Genomic DNA, 18,152 nt, shown 5'->3' on the forward strand with positions numbered 1-18,152 from the left:
GACCACACAGGTCCCACAAGACCCCAGCACCCCTGCCATGACTGACTGGCCAAGCAGCAGACACTGACCTAAGGAGAGAAATCTAGAGACTACCAGTGGTCTGGTGGTGGTTTGATCCAAAATTTCTACCAAAGTCAGATGGCATTGAGTAAACGTGAAGTTCTCTCTGTAGGTTCTGTGGTCTGCAGATTTTTTTTTCTTTTTGTGAGTTAAAACTGTAATATGCAAGCATGGCTGACCATGTTAGCCCTCATATATATATATATATTTTTTGCGATACGTGGGCCTTTCACTGTTGCGGCCTCTCCCGTTGCGGAGCACAGGCTCCGGACGCGCAGGCTCAGCAGCCATGGCTCATGGGCCCAGCCACTCCGCGGCATGTGGGATCTTCCCGGACCGGGGCACGAACCCGTGTCCCCTGCATCAGCAGGTGGACTCTCAACCACTGCGCCACCAGGGAAGCCCAGCCCTCATATTTTTGTATCCTGACCAGTACCCCTCACCTTAGCTAAGTTTGAGAACTACCTTAAGATCTGGCCAGGGAGGCCCCATGGTCTCCAAGCCCAGGAGTCATCATTCTAGATCAGGGGACTGAAGGGATGGAAGAGCATCCACCATAGACAGAGTGATGCTGCAGTCAAGAGACATGTCCCAACACTGGTGAGCTGTCTGACTCATGTGGGACTCATCATGAATAAACAGGAGGAAAACCAGCAGCCTGAAAGACAGGTACCAGATGAAGAAGTATTGTGAGTGACCCCAGAAGAAACAGGAAAAAAAGATTATTTTTTTAAATTTTAAAGTAATTTTCTCGAGAAGATTAACTTACAGTAGCCATAAAATAAGAAAATGATGCTATGTAAAATGTTAATCAGAGAACAATAAGAGTTCTTATAAAATAAAATTTAAAAAAAATTATTGCCAAACTAAGAAACTCATTAAAAGAGCTGAATAGCAGAAGGGCACAAATGAAGACTAAATTAGTGATTGGAAGACCAGGCCATGCAGTCCTATCAGAACATTAGACAGAAGTGTAAAAATATGGAAATTACAAGAATCAAGTGGAGATATGTAGGATAAAGGCAAGAGAAACAATATCTACCTAATACATGTTCAGAAGGAGAACAGACAGGGAACTGGGTCAAGAAAACAACAGAAGAAAATTTCCTGGAGCTGAAGAAAGACTTGATCATCTGACAAAGAGTCTCCGGTGGTAAATGGGAATATCAAAAGGAAATAACTAGACTTTTGCTGCTGAAATGCTTAACCACATTTCTTTTGAGGTCCACAACAATTCTAGCTTCAAAAGTGGAGGAAGTACTTAGAATCTATTCTGCCTGGTAAATGTGCATACACAATTTCCGAAGGAATAGTTTTTAAATGTCTGCCAGATTTCTTCAGATAAGGCATCCATCCATTTTATTCTTCTTTTTGCCAACATCTGATGCAGAGCAATACAGCCTGTGGATAATCATTCAGCATTTACGAGTTAACTAAGAAATATTAACAAGCTATTTTGTGCTTATGAGAAAAGCTACAAACAATACTTTTCTTTGAGGTAGAGTGCTTTAGAGGATAAATTATAACCACCCTCAGCTTCCACAAATGGAAAAATGTTTTCACAAAAAATTATGCTGAGTCAATTATATTGAAGCGATGATTTTACAGCCACACATTCCTTTGCTATTTTAAAGTCCTCACTTCATAGGAACCTAATTCCTTCCTGAGCACTTTCAAAATTCGATCCAAAATTTAATAAGTTGGTAAAAAGTTCACATACACACACAGAGAGAGAACATATAAAGAACATATACACAAGGTAACCATTGACTCTGTGAGACATTCTCTTAAATATTGCTTTAGAACATTCTCTCTTGATGTCTTACTGAAGTTTTCACGTTAAAATTTGGTTTTATCTTATTGTCTAGGGCCTGGGGAAAATGGAACCAGAACAATGGCAGATAGATAATGGCGTAAGGCTTGGAGATTTTGATGGCTGTTATCACTGTGGTGCTGTTTTAAGGAAATTAAATACACTTTACCCCAAAGTTTTCTCCTTTACAAAACGTTCTTATGGTAAGTATGTTTCAATATCCCAAAGGAACTAACAAAGAACTAATCAGGGGAAGGGACCCTGGTTGCTACCACTGTGCTTTCTGATAAAACATAAGCGTTCCCCAGAAATGAAACTTAGTAATTACAATCTGGAGATTGACTCATCAGACTACACAGGAAGGGCAAGGCAGAAAAAGGAAAACCGAAATTCAAATATGAGAAATCAGCTATTCTGGGCAAAGTTGACTGTATTAAATGGTTTTTCCTTTTTAGAAATAGTCTAAATTCATTTGTTGTTTCAAATATTCCTGATTTACTCTGATAGCTCATGTTCACAAGCCATCCCGAATAGATGGACCTGCTGTTGTCAAGAGAAACAGAAAGATCTGTTCATTGTATTCTACTTGCTGGCAGACCAGCACTCCACAGTAGTATAAAACCACAGACATTATAAAGAATACCTTCCTGACACATTTCCACTGGGAATAAAGAAGGATTAAATTTCATTCATGTGTTAGTATGATTGACTTATAGAAAGCATTGGGTTTCCATTAATTCATTCAACAAAAATTTATTGAGCACCTATTATGTGTGAGACTCTGGATGTAGTGATCAATGGGGTATATCAGTTCCCTTCCTAAACAGAACTTCCCTATCTAATAAGGAATATAAAGAGGGAAACTTTGTGCCCTATAGGTACATGCAGGTGAGCGTGCTGACCTAAACTTGGCATGTTTTGGAGGCCTCCTAGATGTAACCTCTACACTTAGGTAGGGGTTTCTCAACTTCGATACCATCAACATTTTGGACCAATTAATTTGTTGTTGTAGGGGGCTGTTCTCCACATCATAGGATGTTTAGCAGCATCCTTGGGCCCTACCCACTAGATGCCACAACTTGGTGAATGTCTCCAGACATTGCCAAATGTCCCTTGGGGAACAACTCATCTCTGGCTAAGAACCACTGACTTAGATGGAAGATGAGGAGAAGAAAGTTGTGGGGTGAGGGGAGAAGAAAGGAATATGATGTGGGGAGAAGACACAAGAAGTGGGAGGGAACCACTGGTACAAAGGTCCCTAAGGCATGAAGATCTTGGCCCCTTGGGTGCCCCAATGTGAGAATGAAGAGAGAACTCAGGTCTGATCCTAAGGTCCCGTGCAAGGCATATTAACAGGTTGGAGTTTGTATTGTCTATTACTGTGTAACAAATTACCCTCAAGACGTTTCCTCTTAAAAGAACAAACCTTTATCATCTTAACAGTTTCCGAGGGTCAGGATTCCTGGAGCAGCTTAGCTGGGAGGCATAGCTTTGGGTCTCTCAGGAGGTTGCAGTTAAGTTGCCAGCCAGGCTCTGAAGACTGGGCTTGCTATGGAAAGATGCTCACCCAAACCCACCATTAGCAGGAGGCTTCAGTTCCGCCCCACGTGGGCCTTCATGGGGCTGCTCTCTACACTGCTTCCCCTCCAGACAGTGATGGAAGATCAAATTTGCTTTTAAAAATAATCTGGCTTCTACTTAGAGCTAGGAGCAAGGAGGCAAACTGGAAGCCATCAATTGTTTTTGATTAGAGAGGTGCCGGTCAATCTACAATTTATCATTTAAGCCCCTAGATAGTTAGAAAGTGATTCTAATTACAGAGGGCTTTTAGTCTTTAAATTGGTCACAGTTCCATAAAAGCACAAAGTAATTAAGCAAGCAAATAATTGAACTAAAGCGTCTTCGAATTCAATATTGACAAAAAGTGAGAGCCCAGAGACGCTACATGACAGCACTTCCATCAAAGCTCATCAGAGTTGATGAAGCTCATCATCACTTTATAAAGTTTTTCCATGGTGAGACGGTTGAAGCCAGCATAGCCCATTCTTCACTTTCATGTAGAAGTGGTCTTAGGAGTCTCTAAATATCTAAGTAAGCTGAAAACTCTAGAACTCCCAACTGAGATAATTCTTAGAGAGTTCTATTTTGAGTGTTTTTCAAACTAGATGTCTGTTTCCTTTCAACTCAATGAGATTACTCTTAACACCAATTTATGTAAACTATCTAGCAATAAATCACAAAATCTTATAGTACGATTGTTCTTACTTGCTGGAGTCTATCCAAATGGCCTCAAATACCCAACTTGCTCCCTATTCCCAAATATTCATTTTACTTTTGGATACAGAAATTCACCCGTCCACTGGAACCTGGGTTTGGAGTCCACTGATCTAAAACAGATTGTCTGAAATGGTACCCTGTTGCCCACAACCAATGTCGGTGCCAATACTGAGCCTGGCTCTGGGTTTCCCCAATCTGGACCATGGTTGGGAAGCCCGCCTCAGGCCACAGTTGGCTTAAGAAGAGAATCCAAACATCCCCCAGTGTCATCCTTTCAAGTCCCTCTTTCTTGTATCATTCAACTGGGTACAATCAGACCCCCTTCTTTTGACTTTTCTATTACTTAGGATAACCAAAAAGTACCTCCACCCCCAGTCTGCTGCCGGTCACTTCTCCCTCTGACTGGTACCCCCAGCCTTCTTTATGCACAAACAACTGCCCTGCCTTCACTCCCCAAAGCATGGCTGACACTAGGTTGTAGTATGTAACAAACTTTCCTGAGGATGACAAACAATTATTATATTGTAAAGAAAAAGTTCAAAGTAGATATCTGATTCCACTGCTCCTGATTCTGTCTGCCTAAGTCCTTCCACATGGGGGTCCCCACTGACCACCTCCCCACCTCCAGCCTCACCCCTCACCTGTGTGTAGTTCTGACTTATAACCAGGGTATCACCCCCAACAATCCACGGGGATTCCCACTGACCCTACCCTTGACCCTGTCTCCAGAGCCCCAGACTCTTTCTTCACAGGCTCCAACCAAGAGAAGCAAACCACCTAACCTCTTCTCCTAGAGGTACTGTCTGACCACAAGAAAGACAGCCTTTTGCATTTTTATGCAGGGCCATTTAGTTTCTTTTTGTCTCAAACTCTCCCTTCTGTAACAGGATGGGGGTAGAGCCACAAGGCTCCTGGAGACTTCCTCTAAAATTAAAATACAATCCCCCCTCAAAGAAGAATTCCGCCACTACACCTGGAACAAGCTCAAATTTTAAATAACCTGATTGTTGGTACCCACTGTAAGTACAAACCAGTTGGCCAGGACTAGACAGCCCAAGGGCAATCACAATTCCCTAGAGGACCAGAGCTGCATTCAGACTAGCCAACCCACAGTGACTGATTATAAACAAAAAGGCTTGGACAAGCTGTGTTGAAGCCCACTTGGGCAACAGCAGGGCAGCAGGCAATAGATCCCAGAAGCCCGGCAGAGGACCAGCAATCACAGATCTGCATATACTGAAAAAATGCAGTTCAGGAACAAATCAAGGAACTCCTGAGAAGAAGTGTGATTAATGCCCAATGCCCTTCTAAGTTCTTAATCGTAAGCTACCAGGAACTTCTGGTACTTTTGTCCCTTGACAATGGTGACTAGCAGATGTGAAATGGAAGGGAAAAATGAGAGTGTACCTTAAAAACCGTACATGCCGTATTTTACTTAACCAAGCCACTATTGGGGGGGCATTTGATTTTTTCCAATTTTTAATATTGTAAGTAAGTCTATGAATTTTATTTTATTTCATTTGCTAATTTTTCCCCATAAATCCATGTCTATATCCTTAGGATAAATTTTTAGAAGTAGAATACCTAGATAAAAGAGTGTGAATATTTTTCTGATTTTCACATATGGCGTCTAGGCACAAGATGCAAGCCTAGTTTTTTTGTTTTTGTTTTTTTAATTTATTTATTTTATTTACTTTATTTTTGGCTGTGTTGGGTCTTTGTTGCTGCACGCCGGCTTTCTCTAGCTGCGGTAAGCGGGGGCTACTCTTCGTTGCGGTGTGCAGGCTTCTCATCGGGGTGGCTTCTCTTGTTGTGGAGCACAGGCTCTAGGTGCACAGGCTTCAGTAGTTGTGGCTCGCGGGTTCTAGAGCACAGGCTCAGTAGTTGTGGCGCTCGAGCTTAGCTGCTCCGCGTCATGTGGGAATCTTCCTGGACCAGGGCTTAGAACCTATGTCCCCTGCATTGGCAGGCGGATTCTTAACCACTGCACCACCAGGGAAGCCCACAAGATGCAAGCCTAGTTTTTCCATCAATGTACTTTTCTTATATCTGTGAGGAATCATATGATCATCGCTCCTGTGCTTCTTAGGTTTATTTACTTAGTTTACTGGTAAGTTAAACAACTCATGGCAGAGGAAGTTGAAGTAAGTTTAGCTGGGAGGTGTTGAAATGGTGGAAATTTTCAAGTTAGAAGAAAGTGAAAGAGAGTGAGCTTGAGAGAAGAGAGGAGTATAAAGACAGACAGCAACGAAATTTCTCCCCAATTCACTCCTGAGACAGACCTCCTCTTTAGAACAACACGATGCTCAAGGTATCGTTTCCTTTTATGTGGCTTATTTAAATGGGTTTTTCTAGCTTTCCTTTTCTTCTCGATTTCCTCAGTTGCCCTCTCCTTTAAAGAGCTACCTGCTTCTACTTTAAAAATGTGATCTTAATATTTCTCATAGCCTCTGGGTGGTCTAACTAACTGCATCTTGTTTTTTATCAATGTTTTACCAAGAATAGACACAATTCTCCGGTATAAAATCAGGAAGAAAATGAATCATTATAAGTTCATAGGATTTCAACCTTCTCGTTTGGCATGTATCCATTATGGCATTGTCAGATTGCCTTTCTAATTATCTGTCTACTGTCCTTCGTGCCCTGGGGAAGAGCAGCCTTTCGTGGCGGGAGCCATAGCATCTCGGTTTGGTATTCTAGAGTACTTAGCACAGGGCAGACACATACCAGGAACTCCTGAAATATTTATTAAATAACTGCATAGTTCACCTTAATTTATACATTCATCATAGTATTTTACTAAGAACAGATGTAAATGCCAGGAGAAAATCAAGAAGACCAAAAAGATATTTTAGAAATAGATGGGCACAAGGCTAAAGACAACTGAGCAGCTGCCTGCTTATTTCCTACTGTTCCCTTCCTCAGGGGCCAGAAGGAGGCCGTTTGCTCCTTGGCACATGGGGTGGTGTTCAGGACTTTTCAGGGGGTCCATTGAGGCCCTACTTTCAGAAGTCACTAGCACCGTGGGATCGTGTGGATGGATGCCCCAATCACCTCTCGCGCTCCATGGTGGCGCCCTGCAAATACATGCTCCCCAGGCATACACGTTGCCCCAGAAGGCACTCCCAGGTCAGATCTAACCCTGAAGAGATGAACAGTCCATCATTAATTGCCTCCACTGTGGGAACTGTGGGGATGGAAAGAGAGGTCAAAAACAGGTAGCTTTGTTTGTAAGAAAGGATCCAACCAGTGCTTGAATCTCTGTTTTAGTTGGCAAATCATCAAGCCAGTTCTTTTCCCTCCTTCCCTTCTCTGTCCCTAAAATGTTTACCCAGATTTCTAGCCACATGAAAATCCAAGTTACGGTTATTCTCCACCCTAACCTGAAACTTGAATCCCACACCCCTTTCTCTGTTCCAGCCACCTCCTCTCCTGCTTCCTCCCACGTCAGCCTCCTCTCATTGTTCTAGCAAAGCTTCACAGACATAAAAAGCAACCCATTGGGGGCTTCCCTGGTGGCGCAGTGGTTGGGAGTCCGCCTGCCGATGCAGGGGGCGTGGGTTCGTGCCCCGGTCCGGGAGGATCCCACGTGCCGCGGAGCAGCTGGGCCCGTGAGCCGTGGCCGCTGGGCCTGTGCGTCCAGAGCCTGTGCTCCGCAGCGGGAGAGGCCACAGCGGTGAGAGGCCCGCGTACCGCAAAAAAAAAAAAAAAAAAAAGCAACCCATTGTTTCACAAATGGCAAGGTTTCCCTGGCTTGACAGCCTAGGGGTTGAAAATACAGGACAAGTCGAGAAGTCGGTGGCCAGGTTGAAGGACTTTCAGCTGGGAACTGGTTCTATCTTTGCACCTCTGCTCTTGCACTGAGCTTAGCGTCAGAGAGCCCCAGACACCCCAGATCCTCTATCCAACAAGCCCCCACCCCCATCCTATAGCTCACGTTTTAAAATGAGTTATCTGATGTTCACAGAGACAAAGAAGTTGTATAATGACGCAGTAATCAGAGCAGGGAAGGGAAGCGACCTAACATTTACTAAGTGGTACCAAGTGCTAGGCATATAGTGAAACTGAAAGGATGTTTTTAACTATGTAACAGACATGCTCTTTATCTGGTTTGTGGGTAGAAACATAAGGTCTTCTCGACTAGGATGCCCACACGCACTTCACATTCAACAAGTTCACCATGAGCCCAGCATCGTTGCCCAGAAGTCTGCTCCTCTTCCTGTGTTCCCTCTCACGGCAAATGGCACTGCCGCTTCCCCATCCAGAACCTGTGGCGTCGGTCTCTTACCTGCCCTGTCTACCCCTCCCCATCCATTCTCTACATGAGTACCTACAGAGATCTTTGCAAAACACAGTTCTGATCACGCCTCTTCCTCTCTTAAGACAGCACTACTATGGCTCCCTGATGATGTCACAGTCTTTAGCATAATATCACTTTCACCATTCGGCCCTGGCCTGCAAATCCATTCTCCCTGTCATCTCTGCCCCTTGCGGGCAGCCCTGCGGCTGGAGTTTGCCCAGTTCACGGCACCGCCCCGCACCAACACCCCCAAGCCCCAGCCCATGCTGCTACCTCTGCCTTTAACCTCCATCTTCATTCTCAGCACCTTCACCTGGCTGACTCCCAGAAGTTTTCATAAGCAGCTCAGGTATCTACTGCTCCAGCAAGTCTCCACCAACAGAAAGAGCAGGCAGTGCTTCTCGAGTGTAATTTTAAAGTTTCCAGTAGCCATATTGTAAAAAAGTAAGAAGAAACTGATGGGGCTTCCCTGGGGCTTCCCTGGTGGTGCAGTGGTTTAGAGTCTGCCTGCTGATGCAGGGGACACGGGTTCGTGCCCCGGTCCGGGAAGATCCCACATGCCGCGGAGTGGCTGGGCCCGTGAGCCATGGCCGCTGAGCCTGCGTGTCCGGAGCCTGTGCTCCACAGCGGGAGAGGCTGCAACAGTGAGAGGCCCGCGTACCGCAAAAAAAAAAAAGAAGAAACTGATGAAATGAATTTTAATCATATATTTTATTTAACCAATGTACCCCAAATATTATCAATTTCAGCATGTAATTAATATTTTAAAATTATTAATGAAATGCTTTATATTCCTTTGTTTTCCTACTAAGTCTTCAAAACCCAGTGTTTATTCTCCTCTGATGACACGTCTCAGTTTGGACTAGTCACATGTAGCGCTCCATCACCAGATGTGGAGAGTAGCTACCACATTGGACATGACAGCACTACAGCTATCTTAGGAATCACTTAGGAATCACCTAGAGAGCTTAATGGAAACCTAGAACCCTGTACTAAGCTTCCAAATGTTCTGGTTCTGAGAAGGGTCTAATTCTGGAGGTGTGGGATGGAGAACCAGAAATGTTCATTCTCAGCAAGAAATCCAGGTTTCTGATGTATGTGTTCCTCAGGAAATGGGGGCTTAAGAGCTAGATGCATCGATTTTGGAGTTAGACCTACAGGGGTTTGTGTCCAGACTAACTAAGTTACAGCTGTGTGACTTGGGGACTTCACCTTTCTGGGTCTTGGTCTCCTCACCTGCAGAAAGAAACTCACGATACATACCTAGAGACCAGTGAGTATTAAGTAGACACTGCATTAAAAACATTCAGCTCAACACCTGGCACGTGTCTACCAGCGCCAGCTCCTACCTGTCTGAATGCACCCCACGCCCAGGTGTGCCCACATGGTGGGCGAGACATCCCTCCCCTGCTCCCCCTCTGAGCCTCTGCGTGCCTCCACCAGAGCCCACCACCCAAGCACACATTATCTGCTTGCTACTCTGTGTCCTCCACTGGACTGAGGACAGAAACTGGCTATCGCTCATTTCCACATCCCTCTGCCTCACACATGTGTTCAGTACACATCATTTTTTTTTTTTTTTAAGTTTTGGGACGGATTTGTGACTTATTTGTTGCATGACCTTGGTCAGTTAATTTTAATTAATTTATTTTTTTATCTTTGCTGTGTTGCGTCTTCATTTCTGTTCGAGGGCTTTCTCTAGTTGTGGCAAGCGGGGGCCACTCTTCATCGCGGTGCGCAGGCCTCTCACTATGGCGGCCTCTCTTGTTGCAGAGCACAGGCTCCAGACGTGCAGGCTCAGTAGTTGTGGCTCACAGGACTAGTTGCTCCGTGGCATGTGGGATCCTCCCAGACCAGGGCTCGAGCCCGTGTCCCCTGCATTAGCAGGCAGATTCTCAACTACTGCACCACCAGGGAAGCCCAGGACACATCATTTTTTAGGAACTAAACTTAATTTAATCAACTGCGTTTCCTATAGTGGAGTATAAAGTCTTTGCGTAAAAGTACCTCCAGTTCTCACGTAGAAAGGAAGTGTGTGAATACAGAGTGAGTGAAGCATTGTTCTAACACTCTTCCCTTTAAAGTCTGTCACAGAAAGCTTTGCCAAAGTGATCCACGGCTTGAAAGTGGGACACCTGACAGATCGTGTTATCCAGAGGAGCAAGAGGATGATTCTGGATACCCTGGGTGTTGGGTTCCTGGGAACCAGTACAGAAGTGTTCCAAAAAGCCAGGGAATACAGTAAAGTAAGAAGCTCAATGTCTACTTTGGAGCTAAAGCCAAGTGTGCACATGCGCCTTTTTGTGAGATGTACCCCGAAGCGCGCCCAGGGACGTGCGTTTGTTTTCTACTGCCCTACTCTTCATTTTAGAGATAGTGCTTGGTGTATATAGCATTGTTGTATATAGTTTTATGCTTTTCTATGCTTTATTACCTGAGTCTTAATATTCACCCACATCCTTTACTAAGTCACTATCTTAAGACCAGTCTTAATCTTAAGGCTAGCAAAATCTCAAAGTTGATTACTAGTCTGACTGAAAGCACATTTTTACCTGAGAGTCTTAGCAGCCATAGCCCCAGCCCATTTGTTCATGCAAAGACTTCAAGATTCTCTGGAGAAAAGCCTGGGCCAGCACCCTGAGCAGAGAGTAGGTGATTACATGAGAGAGGTAGCATCCACTCTCCAAAGAACATGCTTGGTCTATAGACGATGAGTCCACCTTTCCTAGTATTTATCCTCAGGGAGTAAATAAGAGTAAATTCAGACTTCATTCCTTGGTGCACTATGGATCACAGTCTGGGACTGAGCAACAGCTTCTCCTCTCCCTTCCACAGAAAAAGTTATATATTCTTCTACAAGGAAGAAAGAAATCCAATGACTAGGGCTTCAGTCTAGCACAAAGGGCTCAATAAGAAGTATTAAAGTAACACCTCCAAACATGAAGAACAACTCTTGAAATGGTGACTTGGCATGTTGGGTTCACACTCTGTATCACTGATTGATACTCTTTTGTTTCAGATCTATAGTTCCAATGTATCCAGCACTGTTTGGGGCCAGCCAGACTTCAGGCTACCACCGACATATGCTGCTTTCGTTAACGGTGTGGCTGTAAGGAGATTTCCATGTCTTTGTAACTGTTCAACAATCAGAACAACTTCAGGGCCAGAAAACATCTCAGAAATTGCCCAGTTTCCATATCTTACTGATGAGATCACTGAAGTTCAGAGAGGTGAAGTGGCCTGCCCTCTCTCCTTGTAGTAATTTCAGTTTTCACGTTTTTACAGTGAATTGATGCTTTTCAAACAAATTGTGAAGTAGAGGAAATAAGAAGGAAGTATTCAGATAAAAATGCCCCTAAGGTATCTCAACTCTAAACTAAATATCCAGACTCAGTTCCTTGTCAGTTCTTTCTGTGGTGGGCAGTATCAGCTTCTATCCAGTAACCAGCCTTTCATTCATTCATTCATTCAACAGATACTTATTGAGAAAGGAACAATGGCCATAAGGTGTCTACATTTTCTGAAGCGAAAATCAGCACTTCTCATCTGACAATTTTTATGCTTTTTCTGTGTGTCACGGGCAGTCTAAAAGATATAATTCAGACATGAATCTGTTGGGATTTCTGAGATATTTTTATGGTTTATGGGACAGTAGATCAGAATATTGAAAGTCAAACCTAATGGTGCATCCCGAAGTAAGCATCCAGTAAGTAAGCAGTGGGAAAGGCACCAGCCACAACTAGCAGACAAAAACCTATCTTTAAATGAACTTCTGGTTATTACTATTTCGTATAAGGAAAAACCAAATGATTTTAAAATATAGCTTAATAGTTAAACTGGGTTCAAGAGTTCTTGCAACTTCTCCATAAGTTTGAAATTATTTATAATAAAAGCGTTCAAAAAATATGGTCTGATGTGGAATAAATGACATTAAACTTTTCATGTGACTTGTTTGAAAGGTGGAAGAGGGAGGGAGGGAGGAACAGCCACCTAATTCTACAGTTTTGTTTGTAAGGTAGATAAAGATCTTTCCAAGGGCTGTGGCACCTGAGTAAGAGCCAAGCTCCCTGCGGTTCACTAGCTGCTCCCCAAGGTTGCACCTGATCTGGACAGAGGACAGCCTGTCTAGTGCCAAGTCATGTGATTAAGAATCGCAGCCAGGGCTTCCCTGGTGGCGCAGTGGTTGAGAGTCCGCCTGCCGATGCAGGGGACACGGGTTCGTGCCCCGGTCCGGGTGGGTCCCACATGCCGCGGAGCGGCTGGGCCCATGAGCCATGGCCGCTGAGCCTGTGCGTCCGGAGCCTGTGCTCCGCAGCGGGAGAGGCCACAACAGTGAGAGGCCCGCGTACCGCAAAAAAAAAAAAAAAAAAAAAGAATCGCAGCCAGTTCATAGGTTTAATTTTCAGAGAATCAGATCTAAAAATCTCACATCAAACAAGGTTATTATTGAACTAAACCCTGACTGGTCCAAAAGTCATTGCATTCGTGGAAATACATTTAGGTTTTGGTTGTTGTTTATGTGTCTGTTCATATAGGTTCACTCAGTGGATTTTGATGACACGTGGTACCCTGCCACCCACCCTTCTGGAGCTGTCCTTCCTGTCCTCATGGCTTTGTCAGAAGCCCTGCCTCCAAGTCCAAAGTGTTCTGGCCTTGACCTGCTGCTGGCTTTCAACGTTGGTATTGAAGTGCAAGGCCGATTAATGCATTTCTCCAAGGAAGCCAAGGACATACCAAAGAGGTATGGAGAAACTGTGGCTCATCGTGAGGCGGCCACATTCCCCTTCATCTGTTAGTCGTTATCTCTGTAGATCTTTCTGGCATAGAGGTTGGCTCAGTTGAAGATGTTGATGTTAGTGCTGGCAGATAAGTCAACCCAACCAGTCACATATCAAACTGTACATCCATATACAAAGGTGTGACCTCAGAAGTATGAGTGAAAAGTCTCCTCTGGGTTTAGAGAGCCTATCAAGCAACGAGAACCATGCACTAAATTGGAGCCTCTCACCCCAGGATGATCATGTCATTCTGGCCTCTGTGGGTCCTGAATATCCCTCATCTCATCTCAAAGCAGAGTCTACTTTGGTATTTGCTAGGGTCCTTCAGACTAATGGGAACATTCAGAATATCCTAAACCCGACTGCTCAATCCACAGATCAAAACTGGTCAAACGCTGACTGTATCATATGGTTCAATCGAATATTTATTTTGCCCCTTGGTCCAGCCTGCTGGGGGAGGAATAAATCGGAATACTGAGTGAACTTTCACAGTTTCTACAAGGCCCTCAATTGCTACAGTTATTTACATAGGCTTTCGGCACTCAACAACTTTTGCCTTTTGGCCATAATTGCAAAAGTACCATTTATAAATAATTTACTGCCGGGCACTGTTGTAATCATGCGAATTCGTTCAAAACTCACAAAACCCTATGAAGTAGATACTATTATTATGACCGTTTTATATAAGAGAAAACAGATACAGAGAAGTCGAATAACTTTTCCAAAACTCACACAGCTAATAAGGGGAAGAGCTGAGATTTGAACCTAGGCATTAGGGCTGCTCCATTAGCTAAGCTCCTGACCACTGTGCTATACTGCCCCCTGGGGGCTGAGGTTTGTAAGTCTCCAACTCTTGTGTTTTTTGTTTTCCAGATTCCATCCCCCCTCAGTGGTGGGAACTTTGGGTAGTGCTGCTGCGGCATCTATGTTTTTGGGGCTCAGCATGACAGAGTGCCAAGAGGCCCTGGCTATTGCTGTTTCTCATGCTGGGGCACCCATGGCGAATGCCGCCACTCAGACCAAGCCTCTTCACGTCGGCAATGCCGCCAGGCATGGGCTAGAAGCTGCTTTTCTGGCAATGCTGGGTCTCCAGGGAAACAAACAGGTCTTGGACATGGAGTCAGGGTTTGGGGCCTTCTATGCCAACTATGCCCCCCAAATCCTTCCAGACGTAGATTCACACACTTGGCTGCTGGACCAGCAGGATGTGGCCTTCAAGCTTTTCCCTGCCCATTTGGCCACACACTGGGTGGCAGACGCAGCTGCATCTGTGAGAAAACAGCTTGTAAGAGACAGAGCCCTGCTTCCCACTGACCACATGGAGAGAATTGTGCTTAGAATTCCAGATGTCCAGTATGTGAACAGGCCCTTCCCAGACTCAGAGCATGAGGCCCGACACTCCTTCCAGTATGTGGCCTGCGCCATGCTGCTGGATGGTGCCATCACTGTCTCATCATTCCACAAACACCAGGTCAACAGGCCTCGGGTAAGAGAGTTGCTTGGTAAGGTAGAGCTGGAGCACCCTCAGGACAACCTACCAAATTTCAACACCCTCTACTGCGAGATAAGTGTTGCCCTCAAGGATGGAGCCATCTTCACAGGGCGCTCTGATACCTTCTACGGTCACTGGAGGAAGCCTCTGAGCCAGAAAGACCTACAGGAAAAGTTCAGAGCCAATGCCTGCAGGATGCTGTCCTGCCACACTGTAGAAAGGCTTATAGAGATAGTAGAAAACCTAGAAGACCTGGAAGACTGCTCTGTGTTAACCACACTTCTGAAAGAACCCTCTCCACCAGAAATAGTTTCAAAATCTCTCTAGCATTTAACAGTTCCATCATGCAATCTCTCCTGAGGCTTAACAACATCTAAATGACTTTATATTGGGGAAAATTCAATGCTTTGCTTTACAGAGCAAGGGTCTGTTCTTGGTCTGCCTAGGAATAAATGCAGCATGCTGAAGAGAGTCCAGACACAGAACTGGATATACATGGAAGAAGTCTTGTCCTGTAAATTTTGCAAGACAGTTCTAGTTACCTATAGCAAGATAATGGTGCAAGAAACACAGAGAAATTTATTTTATAAGCATTCATAAGGCTGAAATTCAGGTCACCTGTGATTTGCTTAATCTTTTCAGAGGAGTTATTTATGAACTTCAAGAGCCTCAAGGCTTGAGAGGGATTTGAACTTCTGCATACAACTTGCTGACAGAAGAAGGGCTCTGGTCTGTTGTGCCACCAATGGACTTCTTACACTATGGCTTATCAGAAGCCCTTCACAATGGAGGGGATGCCACTGGGTTTAAAATAAGGTCTTCATGGGTTCAAATCCTACCTCTGCCATTGACTAGATGTGACCCTGGCCATGGTTCTGGATAACCCTCTACTTAAGTTTCTCTATCTTTAAAGCATAAATTAAAAATAGTCTAAAAAATAAAGCAGTTTGGCTCTAGAAGTCATGCTCTTAATCACTATAATATATAACCTTTAATTACAAAAAAATTTTTGAGACAAATATCATGGATGTAGAGTCTGAGATGTAATAAAGAATGACAGGGCTTCCCTGGTGGCGCAGTGGTTGGGAGTCCGCCTGCCGATGCAGGGGACACGGGTTCGTGCCCCGGTGTGGGAGGGTCCCACGTGCCGCGGAGCGGCTGGGCCCGTGGGCCATGGCCGCTGGGCCTGCGCGTCCGGAGCCTGTTGCTCCGCGACGGGAGAGGCCACAGCGGTGAGAGGCCCGCGTACCGCAAAAAAAAAAAAAAAAAAAGAATGACAGCCAAAACATAGTATATATGTGGGTAGTCAGATATATATTAAACTGTATAAAGTAATAAAAATGTCTTGTGGGGTTAAAAACTGCAACATTAGTATCAAATACATATTATATATATATATATATATATATATATATATATGCAGGGAGTTATTATAGTTAATGTATTCTAAATTCCTCATGTTGTTTAAGAAAAGGGCAACACTATTAACTCTAGACTTTGATTTGTAAGTATGTATGTTGACATTTCTAGGGTGACTATTATAAAACAGCAGTGGAACGTATCACTTCAGGTTAATAGAGAGAGAAATATGGAATTAGGAAAAAAAATAATCCAAAGAAAGGTAAGAAAGGAGGGGGAAAAGAAATATAGAAAAGGCAGGACAGAAAGCACAATATAAAATGATAGGAGGGACTTCCCTGGTTGCTCAGTGGTTAAGAATCCACCTGCCAATGCACGGGACATGGGTTCGACCCCTGGTCCGGAAATATCCCACATGCCGCAGAACAACTAAGCCCATGCACCGCGGCTGCTGAGCCTGTGCTCTAGAGCCTGCGAGCCACGACTACTGAGCCTATGTGTCACAACTACTGAGGCCCACGCGCCTAGAGCCCGTGCTCCACAAGAGAATCCACTGCAATGAGAAGCCTGCACACTGCAATGAAGAGTGGGCCCCACTTGCCACAACTAGAGGGAGCCCGCGCGCAGCAACAAAGACCGAACACAGCCAAAAAATAATAAATTAATTAAATAAATAAATTTATTTAAAAATAAATAAATTTTAAAAATGATAGGAAAAATCCAAATATATGTATAATTATGAAGTGAGTAAATGAACTAAATGCTCCAGTTAAAAAATACAAAGACTATGAACACATTTTAAAATGTTTGTTTTATTAACACCTACTGTACGTATCACTAATTCATCCATTTTACATTTTATGAGTTTTAGTAAATGTATAGAGTTGTGCAAATATCACTGAAATCCAGTTTTAGAATACTTCTATCACTTCCAAACATTCCTCAGGCCTGTCTGCAATCAATTCCCAATCTCCAGCCCTCAGCAGCCAATGATCTGCTTTCTATCTCTATAGTTTTGTCTTTTCCAACATTTCATATAAATGGAATCATACAATATATCGTCTTATGTGTCTGGCTCTTTCACTTAGCATAATAGTTTTAAGATTTTTCCACATATGTATCAGTACTTTATTCCCTTTCATTGCCAAGTAGCATTCCATTGTATGGATATATCACATTTGTTTATCCATTAATTAGTTAAAGAGCGGCTGGATTGTTTCCAGTTTGGGGCTATTATGAATAATGCTTCTATGAACACACACAAACATGTCTTTCCATGGACGTATCTTTCCATTTCTCTCGGGTTGATTCCTAGGAATGGGAATGCTGAGTCATTTGGTAAGTACATGTTTAACTTTAGTAAAACCTGTTTTCTATAAAGTAGTTCTATCATGTTACATTTCCACCAGCAATGTACAATGGTTCCAGTTTCTCCTTATCCTCACCAACCTTTGGAATTATCAGTCTTTATAATTTTAGCCAGTCAAGTGTGTGTATAATGGTATCTCATTGTGGTTTTAATTTGCATTTCCCTAATGACTAACTCTTGCCCATTTTTGCCTATTATTATAATTAGGTTGTCTTCTTATTGAGTTGTATGAGTTCATTTTATATTCTGGCCATAAGTTCTTGAACAGATATCTCTTTTGCAAATATTTTCTCCTAGTCTGTGGCTTGTCTTACTGTGATTTAATGGTCTCTCTCTCTCTTTTTTTTTTTTTTTTTTTTGCAGTACGCGGGCCTCTCACCGTCGTGGCCTCTCCCGTTGCGGAGCACAGGCTCCGGACGCGCAGGGTCAGCGGCCATGGCTCACGGGCCCAGCTGCTCTGCGGCATGTGGGATCTTCCCGGACCGGGGCACAAACCTGTGTCCCCTGCCTCGGCAGGTGGACTCTCAACCACTGCACCACCAGGGAAGCCCTAATGGTCTCTTTTGAAGAACAGAAGTTTTAAATTTTGTTCAAGTCCATTTTGCTATTTTTTAAAAAAAATTTTTGTTCCTACTTCTGGTGTTATTAGAAGGCTTTTTTTTTTTTTTTTTGGTCGTGCCATGTAGCATGTGGGATATTAGCCT

General features: G+C 43.8%; 1 protein-coding gene across 1 annotated transcript; it reads left to right on the top strand.

Moving 5' to 3' along the window:
• Positions 1-690: 690 nt before the first annotated feature.
• On the top strand, positions 691-15,047 carry ACOD1 (aconitate decarboxylase 1). Its single transcript, XM_065895936.1, has 7 exons — positions 691-744; positions 1,929-2,076; positions 9,474-9,544; positions 10,535-10,696; positions 11,470-11,559; positions 12,986-13,191; positions 14,102-15,047. Exons 1-7 carry the CDS (start codon positions 691-693, stop codon positions 15,045-15,047), a joined length of 1,677 nt encoding a protein of 558 aa, XP_065752008.1.
• Positions 15,048-18,152: the final 3,105 nt, after the last annotated feature.

The sequence above is a fragment of the Phocoena phocoena genome, chromosome 18, assembly GCF_963924675.1.
Source record: "Phocoena phocoena chromosome 18, mPhoPho1.1, whole genome shotgun sequence".
Lineage (NCBI taxonomy): Eukaryota > Metazoa > Chordata > Mammalia > Artiodactyla > Phocoenidae > Phocoena > Phocoena phocoena.